Consider the following 12,249-nt stretch of genomic DNA (forward strand, 5'->3'; position numbering starts at 1 on the left):
TTTAGACTTGCACGTCTCAAAAGCGTCCGCTAGATGTCGCTGTATGAATGCATTTTAGAGATCGACCTAGGGCTCTCGTATTTGAGAAGCAATATATTCTTCTTCATTTTTAAACTAATGTTGTGGTGAACTGTAATGATGATCTTAATAGCGCATTTATAAACCATTTTAAATAGTATGTCTCTAGCTGTCACTACTTACTTTGCCTAACGATAAACTATGTGCCTAACAAACAGTGTAGTAGCCTATCCCAAATAGGCTGAAACGTTTTGTTTCGACACAGTAATTATTTTAATGTTGCATGCTGTGGTGGCTTGCATACGTTGGTTTTAGTCAGTGCCTCTGAAATCTCGACATGAACATCGAAACCCAACATCAAATCCTACTGATACGTCACGTTTGTCAGTCGTAGGTAAACCATAGGCAGTCAGCCGAGTATATCCGAAATTAGCCGACGGTAGTCGAACAGTCCGTCCTACCGGACTGCTTGAGGCGGCCGCAAGCAACGCCATGTTGAGCGAAGTCTCCCATCTCTATGAAAAAATAACTTTAAAATGCAACATGAAGATAACAAACGCTGACTGAGCGAAGAGGGCACACCGGGGAATATACTCTGAAGAACGGAACCGAACCGAATCCGCGGACATCCCGGACGAGGTGGGGGAGGCAAGCCTCTCACCGTCCCCATGAATAGCTCTACAATTGTTGTAAAAAGCGACTATACATTTAAAAAGCCTGTTATAGAAATGGATTGTGAGACCGAATCTTAAGCAAAAGGATTTGCTGCAACGCTGAAGAGGAACATCTCGCCTACTTATGTATAATAACTAGATAGTGTGTAAACATAATTTAGAAACGTATTGTTTGCTTTTGTTCAAAATCTGCAATGAGTTTGCCACCGAAAGTGGTGCCGAAACCGGCTGCTGTCGCAGTTAGTGGACCTGTAACCGGGCCATCTCCATCAAGCCAACTGCGGGCGTCTCTGACCTCCGTGTCGCTACCACCGGGAGCCCCGACTGCTCCTCAACCGCCTGCTGTGCCGCCACCCCAGTATCCTTCACTGATAACAATAACGTTAACGTTACCCCCACTCAAAGCTGGGTCCCACCGGTAACCGTGGTATATTTTGTGAAGACGTAGCCAGAATGGAAAAAATAGCCTAGCTAACGTCATTACAAATAGCTGACTTGCTAATGTGATAGTGGAACAGGAGACATGAGAATGATGGCTAACAGTCCAGCTAATTAACGTTAGCTCTAAGATTATCCTGCTAATATTGTTTTTAATCAGGATAGCTTGCTAGCTAGCTAATAGCCAAACCAACATTAGCAAGCGAGTACAGCTAACTGCTTGAAATGCTTACTAGCTAAATAAGTTAGCTGGGGGAATCCTGTCAGGAACCCGGTTTATCTATGTATTTCAAGCAGTTTTCAGCTACTTTTCTATATGTAAGTGGCTACCGGTGTGCTAGGTTGGTAGGCATGATAATTAAAAAATGGAATGTTAGAAAGTACTCTGCGTGATTGCGTCAAGTGTAGTCGGCTTTGTGTGATGAACTTGACAATTTTGTCTTTGTGTGAGGGGGAACGATGGGGACACTTGCTTTGCTAGCTAGCTAGCTCGGACTGCTAGCGTAACATATAGCCTTACTTTTGGGCGACTGTCATAAACTCTGAACAGCAGGGTTTGCCGGCTTTTGTTGTATTGTCAGTAAAATGCCGAGGTCTAATCTTTTCTTGTGCTACTGAATAATCACGGGTTTGAGGTCTTGGTCCATTTTAACTCTGCATCGCCATACCGTTATTTTGTATCGGGATTTCCCCCGTTTCCTGTGTACATTAATCGAAATGCGGAGCTGACCAAATGTACCGGTAGCTCACGTGCATCTGCATCGGCCCTTCACCGGGTGTTTAGAAAATCCACTGACTGTATGTGTTGATAAGAAAATAGAATACAGTAGCTGCTAGTTAGATTTTAGGTCAGCTTGCAAATCGTAGTGTCATTCCATATTGTACTACGTATTGCTACGTGGGCACCAAGGTAGGTGCTGATGCAGTTGAGTGTGCGCCACAGTCACAGATTCGAAAAGAGAAATCATCACCCTCTAATAACGCTACTAATGTATTCTTAATGGTAATCAGTCATAATGTTGTTCTTATGAACACAATATACGATCATTTCCTACTGTTCCGCCCTATATTCATTGTTGGATTGTTGTCAGGCATTTGAATGTAGATGTGTACGTAGTGTAAGTGTGTGGTAAGCAGGCCATAGGACGTTCAGCTCATTCGATAATGCAATTACTCATTCAGTAGGTCAAATGCAAGGCAACACCGGGTAGTTGACGGGGATTTGAGTAAACATTGCTTGCTCTTTTCCTGTCATCCCCTGACGTTGTTGACATCTTTACGTCATATTCGATCGTCAGTCCAGTGAGGTGTGTCTGAATGGGCATGGTGATTAGGGCAACCCGTACTATCCCGATCCCTCCCTCCCTGTCTGTTCTGGGCAGTGTTGATTCAGGAAGTGGCAAGATTTCTTTCTGTGGTTGCTCTGTGTTACACATAAACCAGCAATTGTAAAATTAGTGCCTTGAGGTTTCAGTGAAAAGAAGGCAGCTACACTGTGGTTTGCAAGTGTGGATGGTGGACTTCCAAAAACAGACCAAACTCGCAAAAAGGTTTTCTGGGTGTGAGTGCTATCCACCCAGTCCACAGCATTGAACAATAACAAAAACAGAACACGGCACATAATCACCAGGCCATTTAACCATTTTATTTGTTGAATGGAAACGCTGGCAGCTACGCTCTGTCAACTATTGGTCTTTCAAAGTAGCTGAAGACTGTGGTTTGTGGGTCACACTAAACATATCTGTTCTCAGTGGTGGACGGAGAGTCAGTAGGAGGTTGTTCTGTTTCGTTGATATTCTCCATTATGATTCCCCTGAGGAATGCCTCCTTGATGCTCTTACACAGAGCTTGGAACCTTGCTTCACCCTCAGCACTGCTCCACCCTGTGCACAGATTAGGCTTATTGTCTTGTCAGCGATTAGCCTCCTGATTGGTGCTGTCAGTTGTCCTCTCTTGATAATGTAATTAACCTTTTCTGAACGGGGTGGCAGAGTCGTGGTTAGTCTTGAGGTATACAAATTCTGAGGCACCTGATTCTGTCTTGTTGCCAAGACTGCAGTCAGTGTTATTTAGTGCATAACACAATCTCTGCATGGCTGACAATACTTTTTTTTGTCTGTAGGTGCATTTGTTTGGATGCTGAAAGTCATTGTAAAAACTACAGAAACACAATACAACAGCATTGTTGGGAGTGGTGATAACATTGTTTGTTATTTTGTTTTTGTTGGTGTGAGAAGTATTCTCAACAGACATCTGAAAGCCAGCTGCAGACAAAAGAACATGTTGGCTTTCTTATGGGGAAAGGTCAAGGAGATGGCAGTGATATATCCTGGTGAAACGCTGTCAGATCTTGACATTTTCATGCTCTGGACAGGGCACACACGTGGTTCTGATTTGCAAATGTTGTGCCAATGTCATCCGGGACTTGGTGACTCTGGGAATGTGTCAGGTGTTGATTAGCATGTCTGGAAGTGTGCATATTTTCTCAAGCCAAGAGACAATATCTTCAAACCAAAAGCTGGCAAAATCAGATGTTTTCCATCATACGGCACTGTTAAATTGTTGATTTGCTGTTTTGCATTTGTTTCCTCTGGAACAGATACTGACTCTAAATTTAAGAGCGGGTTAAGTTATGGGTAGGAAGGAGAGGTGCAAATGCACACCAAAATGAAGGTGCAAGCAACTAGGTTTAGTTAGGGAGAGAGATGCCGCACACTCCGAATTGAAAGTGATTTTTTAAAAATAAAGCGATAACGTTTCGGACGTTATGGCCTTCATCTTTGTATGCGATCTGAAGAAAGCCATAAAGGCCAAAACGTTATCGCTTTATTAAAAAAATTACAACTTACAACTTGGAGTGTACGGGTTAAGTTATGGGACCTTTATGGGACCTTTAATCAGATAATTGGCCCCATTTAACTAAAAGGCGTTGGGTTTTTCTATCCTAGGCTGTCATACTGATGATCATAAGTGAGGGATTTTGGGAGTTAACCTATTAAATATATAATCCCATCAGGACATCTTAGGATAAACCACTGAGCATCATCTCTGCACAGTATTCTTAAGGCAAAAATAATGAACACCTTCTTATGGTGCACACATTTTGAAATACTTTTTGTTGCTAATTAGGATAATGATTTGTGGCATCTGAGGCAAGTTATGTTGTCTGACATGACTCTAAATGCTTCAGTCAGTCACAGATGGGTGTTCGCCAACCGTACATCCTATAATCCATACCTTTCCCTATGGCCATTGGTGGAGACAATCTACCTGTCATCAAGTGTTGTTTCGGGCCTTTCCCATTTCCTTCAGTCGTAGGGTGTATTCCACAAAGTAAGACTTCAGCATGCTGATGATCAGACAGGCTCCTGATCAGCCTGCTGAAGGAAAACCTGAAAATCCCCACAAATTTGAGGCACAGAGCCTTAGTGAAAAGTGTCATTTTTGGGTTTTATTTTGTGCGGTTGTCTGGATAATGAAGTAATCCTGCTCTGTTGAGCACCCTGTGGATTGACATGCTCACATTTGCTGTGAAGTGGAGGAGGCTGAGTTCTGAATACTCGATCTAAATGATTAGGAGGAAACCCCTTGGAGAGAGCGAAAAGAAAGTGACAGAGAGAGAAGGTGCAGCAGCAGCAGCACTGCATACCAGAGGTCGACCGATCTACTGGTTTTGCTGATACATCCACCATTTTGTTTAAATGCACCCTTGTGTCTAGACCAAACTATGACACAGTTCATAGTTATACTTATAGTTCCTAAAGGAGTACATTTCACTTTCAGTTTGGCGATGGTAGACTGCCTTTCTTAGCTAATCACTAATATTGCCTACCAATTATTGTTCTTTCATGTACTTTTCTTAATTGTTCTTGAATTTCCCCTTGGAGATCAATAAAGTATCTATTTATCTGTCTATATATCTATCAATCTAATTATAAGCCAAACGGTCAAACAGCCAAATAAACAAATGTCGGTCAAATATATCGTCTATCCAGTCATTAGATTTAGTTATCGTCGTCGGCCCTTGAAACTGCATATCATTTAACCCCTGCTGTACACTGCTCTCTCCAGTACCACGTTATCCCCCATGCTGGCTAGGTCTAGCGAGGGCAAAGGTCACAGACCTGTCTTGGGAGAATTTTATTGATGGTGGTTGGTTCCACTGCATAAGCTCCTGGTTCACTGAGTTTGTCAGATGTTTTTGTGGTTCATTCAGTTGTCCAATACTATTGATCTATTGATTGTATTGAGGACATATAGTGTTGCCTTGATGCAGATGTCCGTAAGGCCAAAAGCTGTGGCCAAAGCATGGTCAGCCAACATGTACTCTTGCCCATCTACTGTACTACATAACAACACTAACTCAACAACATGAATGGACTTCAATTGAGTGAAATCTATATCCTTTGTGCGTTATAGCCGAGAAACATTTCAAGCCAACTATGGATTATCTCATATGGTGTGGTTAGAAACAGCAGCAGAGGACTGTTGAGAGCATACTCGTTTCGATTTTGTCCTGCTTTTCAGATCCCTTGTCAAAAGAGGTGTGCGAATAGAGCCAAGAGGTTGGAGAGCCACATCTCCCAACATGGACACATTTGGCTGTACAGCTAAAGTGCTGTTCCCACATCTGTACCAAACTAAAGAGCAATTTCCAGATGCACTTCCCCTAGGCTTCCATCGTGTGAGTTTAGAGAGACTAAATAGACCTAGTTAACATGGACACTAGTCTTAATGCCTTATCAGATGTGTTGTCTTTATCAGTTCTATCTCTGCTTACTGGTCTTAAATGTGTATTTCATTGGCTGTCTATGTGTGGTGGTTTTAGGTGTGAATAAGGTGTGCTGTCCTCTTCTGAGGGTCTCAGTGCACACCAGGTGTTCTTCCCTCTACTCTTCAGTAGCAGAGCAGTCCGTCTGCATCGGCTAATGAATCATCTTTAATTACCTGTGGAAACCAGTCAGGTGTGTTACAGTGGTACAGGAGTGGGGAAGCGCACAGTGCTAAGCAGCCATGGGGAACGCTGTGTGAAAAGCATGCCCAGGCCCTTGGCCGTGCTTGTGTGTGTCTGTCTCGCCCGCCCGCCCGCCCGCCTGCCTGCCAACCAGCCCATGCTGTCTGTGGCATCTGGTGTTGGGTGGCGACACCTGATCTGCTGGGATCAGGCCGGGTTGAGGTGGTGGGGGAGTCTGATCTTTGTGCCCGCTCTCTCCCCGTGCCGGCTGGCACCTGCCTCGGCCCGGGCATTCCTCTCATTCCTGCGCTTGAACCTGCTGTCTGGAACACTAACTCAGCTCGCGCGAGCAAGTGCTTTAGGCCGAGTGTGTGTGTATGCGTGCAAGTGAGTCATGTGTGCAAGCATGTGTGTGTGAGTGAAAGTGTGTGTGTGCGTGTGTGTGTGTGTGTGTTTGTGTACGCGAGGGGAGGTTAGGTGGTGTCAGTTTATAATGGCTTGTTTGTGCAACTGCGCAAACAAGGACTTCAAAGGACACCATTCGTCCCATGCCTCTGTCTGCCGCCCCATTGACCTCATTTTAGTGACTTTTTAACACTTAACGCTCAGCCCTGGGCCTGCAGCACAGTGCTGTTTCTCCCAATCATTATCCATGGCTGGTTCAAGTCAGTTGTACTGTAGGTTGCTGATGGTGAGATGGTTGCTCGTCCTCATGAGCCTCTGTGGGGCAGTGCCAGGTCTGTGCCAGGTCTATGCCAAGTCTATGCCCACCATGTCAGGTCCATAGGTGGACCACTGTGTGTAGTCACCCAGCAGCACTCCTACTACGTTGGAGGCTGGGATTTGGCTCAAGTCAAGAGGAACCAGGTGATTGCGTAAGCAGGCAGCAGTTGGATGTAGTTGTTCACTGGGATTCCCAAAAGTCCCCGTCTTCCTCATTCATTCCCCTTATGCCCTTTTCTCTTCCTTATGCACTCCTCCCTCTCTTTCTCTCTCTCTCTCTCTCTGTTTCATTCTGTCATTTCTTTCGGCTGCCTGTCTTTCTGGTTTTGAATGGAACTTCCTCTCAGGACTTTGAGCTGTGATGTGTAGCTGCCTGTGACCAAAGCGCTGGCAGAATGTATCTTTCGTTTATGTAGTTTTGTGTGTGTGTGTGTGTGTGTGTGTGTGTGTGTGTGCGTGTGTGCTGTAGGGGTTGGTTGGAAAGGGGGTGGTGGTGGTGGGGGGGGGGGGTTGCAGCTCCTGGTTGCCAGAGCGACGGCGGGCGCACACAGCAGGGGCAGACAATGGCCGCGCTGCTTAGCATTCTGTGTGCATTGGGCCAGCCGGCCACTTCCCACCAGGCTCCTAACAATGGCCCAGGTCACACGCAGCCCGGCCGGAGCCAGATACCAGCACAGGACTCGACGTGTGGAGCCTCTCTCTCTCTGTCCCTCTCTCTCTTTCTCTCTCTTTCTCTATCTCTCTCTCTCTCTGTCTCTCTCCATCTCTTTTTCTCTCCTTCCATCTCCCTCTTTCTATCTCCATCTCCCTCTCTCTCCCTCCCTCTCTTTCTCTCTTTTTCTCTATCTCTCTCTCTCTGTCTCTCTCTCCATCTCTTTTTCTCTCCTTCCATCTCCCTCTTTCTATCTCCCTCTCTCTCTCTCTCCCCATCTCCCTCTCTCTCTTTCTCACCCGCTCACTCATTGTTTCAATCACTTTCTCTGTGGCTTTCATTCATTTTTACTCTTTCTTTGGGTATGTTTGTCTTTCTTTTCCCCTTTCTCTCATCCCCAACCTTTTCTCACTTTCTTCCCTGTCTTGTTGTGTCTATTTCCATTGTGCTGTATTTTCCCCCCTCTATTGCTGTCACTCTTCTGGTATCTGCATTGCTTTTCAGTATTTGTTCATTCTCATCTCTCCCTCTATCCGCCTCACTCGGCAAATATCTTTCTCTCTCTCTCTCCATCTCTCCCAGCTCTACCTCTTGAGTTTGACTGTTGGCCTTGTTCTCTCTACACATATCTTTCCTATCCTTTGGCCGATCTCCAGTCATATTGACTTCTCTCTCGCTCTCTCTTTCTCTCTCTCTCTCTCTCTCTCTCTCTCTCTCTCTCTCTCTTTCTCTCTCTCTCTGTTTCTCCAGTTTGTTCTGTTTCTCTCTCCGTGCGTCTGTCTCTTGAGGTGCGGGTGCAGCCTCAGGGCTGCTGTACACTCCGCTGATGGTAAAGAGGAATCACCCTCAGGTCATGTTCTATGTTTGGCTCTCTCAAAACATCGAGATCTCAGGATTACATAGTGTGGGGGCGATCGATTATGACACTGTTTCCTTTCTGTGCCATTCTTCTCTGTGACTTTAATATGGAAGGCGTGGCCCTCATTCAAGGCTGCGTTGGTATGTCAGCAGTTGGTCATGTGCGATAGTGGCTCGAGTGGCTTGAGAAATCTGCCTCATTTTGGTTTTGTAAACCAAGATCCAAAGGCCTGGTTTTGCACCATCAGTGTTCTGTCTCCAAGAGCTGGCTCCTGTGTCCACATATGTCAGGAAGATGTTGTGCAACTCGACTAGACACGCACACACACATACATGCAAACACGCGCACACACACAGCTGTGTGTTATGTAGCTGACGGCTGTGTTTGTACCCAATGACCGAGGTCAGGCCAGGCTATAGGCTCTCCTGTGACAGCACTCCAGGCCAAGCATGTGTTTACAAGGAAAATACCCCCCACCCCGCACCGATCCTCTTGCCTGTTGAAAACATAGCTGGGAACCTAATGAGTCAGTCTGCATGGGTTCAGTCTGTACCATGTGCTGGCCTGGTCCTTACTGCATTGGGAATATATACTGTATACCTCCCTCTCACCTCCTGAATAGGTCACCCATCTAATAGCTGCCCAATGTGATGCTATTGCTACAGGGGTCTCATGACTCGGATGCCTAATAGTTTAATATAGACTACGTTGAATGTAATTGAATATATCCATATTCCGAACATAAGGCCTAGTCTCTTTTTTTTGGAAGTTATGCTTGTCTGTCAGCAAGTTCATGTCATGATCTTTGCTTTGGTCAATCTTTTCTGGACTTTGTGGTATCACATTGAGTATTTGCCTTTTATGTGTAGTATTTGGTATTTACCGAAAGTCGTTGGCATTGGTGTCCGTATACTCTTCTCCTTACAGTCTACTATCTGCCTCTATGTATCGTTGTGCTGATCTGTTTGAGAGACTGGAAAGCCCCAGCTGAACGGATACAGGGATTTTCAGACCGATAACGATTTCAATATTTGAGGATTCAAAAAATCTAATAATGAATTACGGGCTGTAGTTGAGACTACTTAATGATGTTGTAAGACGGATGTTTTTCTCAGTAGTGCCCTCGGGCGTCTTAGCTGGACAGGTCAGCTGTGTGTGTGTGTGCGTGAGGATGTTTGGTGGCTGTGTCCATCCACCCATCTCATCTCCATCCTCTGCTGATGCTGCTGAATGGCTGGTCATCTGGTTTGTGTTTATCGGCCGTTCTCTCCTTCCTCTCTGACTTGCCGTCTGCCAAGCTGTTGAGTCACTGTCCCACAGCGGCCTGCACACACACACACACACACACACACACACACACACACACACACACACACACACACACACTCGGGAATACATACACATTACACAAATACACATGTGTCCATGAACACACAGAGACCACACACAAGGGCAGTAAATGTGTAATGTGTATAATGTACATGCATGTAGTGTAGGAGAAGGCAGCCATATTTCTGCCTTATAAAGATGCACATACAGTCATACTTGAACAACTGTGAGAGGAAAACAACTTCTTATATATATACACACACACACACACACACACACACACACAAGCTAGGCCATGCATGCAATCTGTATCACACACACACACACACACACACACACACACACACACACACACACACACACACACACACACACACACACACAGAGAGAGCTAGCAGGAGAGAGAGAGGGGTCATGTTTACTCAGTGCAGTGTGAGCAGGCGGGTGGCTGTGCAGACGCTCTGCGTTTGCACCATCTGGTCTGTCTCCAGCCACTTCCTCTGACTGAGATGTGGACCCATTGCACTCAGGTACTCTAGGCACGCCTCTCTCTCTCTCACACACACACTCTCTCTCTCTCTCTCTCTCTCTCTATCTCTCTATCTCTCTCACACACACACACACACACACACACACACTTACTCACTCATACTCCTCTCTCTTTCTCTCTCTCTCTCACTCACACACACTCACACACTCACTCACTCACACTCTCTCTTTCTCTCTCACACACACTTACACACACTCATTCACTCTCTCTCTCTCACACTCTCTCTTTCTCTCTCACACACACTTACGCACACTCATTCACTCTCTCTCTCACACACACACACACACACTCATTCACTCTCTCTCGCTCGCTCTGCTGCTCTTTCTCCTTTTCCCCCTCCCTCCTCTTTTCTCACCCTCCAGTTCTCTCTGTCTTTGCCCCCCCCCCCCCCTCCTCTGCACTCTGCAGCCCCTCTCTCCCCCTACCCTCTCGGAGGCTCTCTGAGTGCCACGTTTGCAATCTGGAGTATCTCCCCTATTTCTTCCCCCTGACTGCACAGTCCCTTAGGTTTCAATCATTCATTCATTCACAACAAGTAGTTAGATGCAGGAGACTCATTCATTCGTTCATTCATTCTGTATGTCTGACTGACAGTTTATAATCCCTCAGTGGAAGGATGTCACAATGTGTTTTGGATTCACTTTGGCATGTCTGTTTTGTGTGTGTGTGTGTTTGTGTGTGTATGGGCTAAGACATCTGATATTTTGTTGTACTGGTCTGAAAAGCTGGCTGAGGATTTGATATGTTTTGTGTTTCTGATGTTTATCTTATTTCTGCATTGCAAAAGCAAGTTGAGCAATGAGCAAGTTGATTTGTACGTCTGGGAGCTTTAAGCCAGCTGAACGGTTTGACTTTCTCAATTTTGTTATTCATTTTTTTTAATCTCTAGCTAAAAAAAAAAGAAATTCTCTCTCACTGGTATCTGATCATTTTCCACATTTCAACCAAGTGAGATCAAGGTTTTTGTAACCCTCAAGGAACTCTGTAGTGCTCTGTGATGTCTGCTAAAGAGGAGATTTTCCCAAAACCCATTTTTGAAAAATCCATTTGATCCATCTGTTCGGAACTCTCGGCGTTCTCAGAGAGAGGTGGGCGGGGGGGGGGGGGGGGCGACGGGGTGGACCACAGACCACCAAAGACCGCTGTGTAGCGGACAGGGCCCAGACTCTGAGGTGGTCACCACACAGGGCAGCAGAAGGGTGATGGTTAAGGAAACTGACCAGACCTGACAAGTGCATGGAAACGTCGGGGGTCAGTTGAAGGTGGCAGCGGGAGAAACAGGTGAACGTGGTCGGCGGGCACTCGTTGTGGTCGACCGCAGGCCTGATAGGGTTCAGTCATGGTGCCTGAATTCAGGCTTGAGCTCGCCAAGGAACGATGTCAAGAAAGGCTAATTCTCTATATTGTCCTTGAAATGTATTTGATCATTTCAGGCACAGATCATTTCCTGTCTATCAGCCCTGTGAGCGGTATGAGGACACCTTTTAGAGATGAATAAAAGATGGCCGCTTCACGCTTAGACTGGCGAGTGTAGTGTTTCAGCATGTCATTACTAGGCAGTGGAACATGCCGTGTTGTAGACCAGCTTCCGGGAATGGCGTGAATAGAAAGGGCAGTTGAGTGAGTGGACACCGTTTTTTCATTATTAAGTTGTGTGTGTGTGTGTGTGTGTGTGTGTGTGTGTGTGTGTGTGTGTGTGTGTAAGCCGGTGGTGTTTACAGGGTTAGTCTGCGTCTACTCCATCTACTGCGTCATTGTTAAAATCCAGCCTGGCACATGCAAACGGATTTGGTTATGCAACGAGGTGCGACAGGGTAGTCGTGCTTGTCGGATCAGTCTGTAATTCAAGTGAGAGTCACAGTCATGACTCCTGAAACAGCCTTGTTTTGAGGAATGCCCCCCCCCCTCCCTCTCTCCCCCCCTCCCTCCCGCCACCGTTGCACCTGTGCTGACATGGTGACCTTTTGGCCTTCTTCGTAGACACCAGCAGGGTGGCCTGCCCTTACAGATGGTTGAGGAAGGTTCACCTGATGTCTGTCTACCTATTTTAAT

The 12,249-nt window shown here is 46.0% G+C and overlaps 1 protein-coding gene across 9 annotated transcripts in view; it reads left to right on the forward strand.

The window, feature by feature from the left end:
• The first annotated feature begins 486 nt into the window (after window positions 1–486).
• eif4g3a (eukaryotic translation initiation factor 4 gamma, 3a) overlaps window positions 487–12,249 on the forward strand; it is a 71,428-nt gene continuing 59,665 nt past the window's right edge. For all 9 annotated transcript variants that reach the window (XM_062546080.1, XM_062546084.1, XM_062546082.1 and 6 more), the window contains exon 1: window positions 487–1,050. In XM_062546080.1, coding sequence (XP_062402064.1) covers window positions 887–1,050 — 164 coding nt within the window. In that variant the 5' untranslated portion in view covers window positions 487–886. The remainder of the gene's footprint in view (window positions 1,051–12,249) is intronic.

Source organism: Sardina pilchardus, chromosome 9 (genome assembly GCF_963854185.1).
Source record: "Sardina pilchardus chromosome 9, fSarPil1.1, whole genome shotgun sequence".
NCBI lineage: Eukaryota > Metazoa > Chordata > Actinopteri > Clupeiformes > Clupeidae > Sardina > Sardina pilchardus.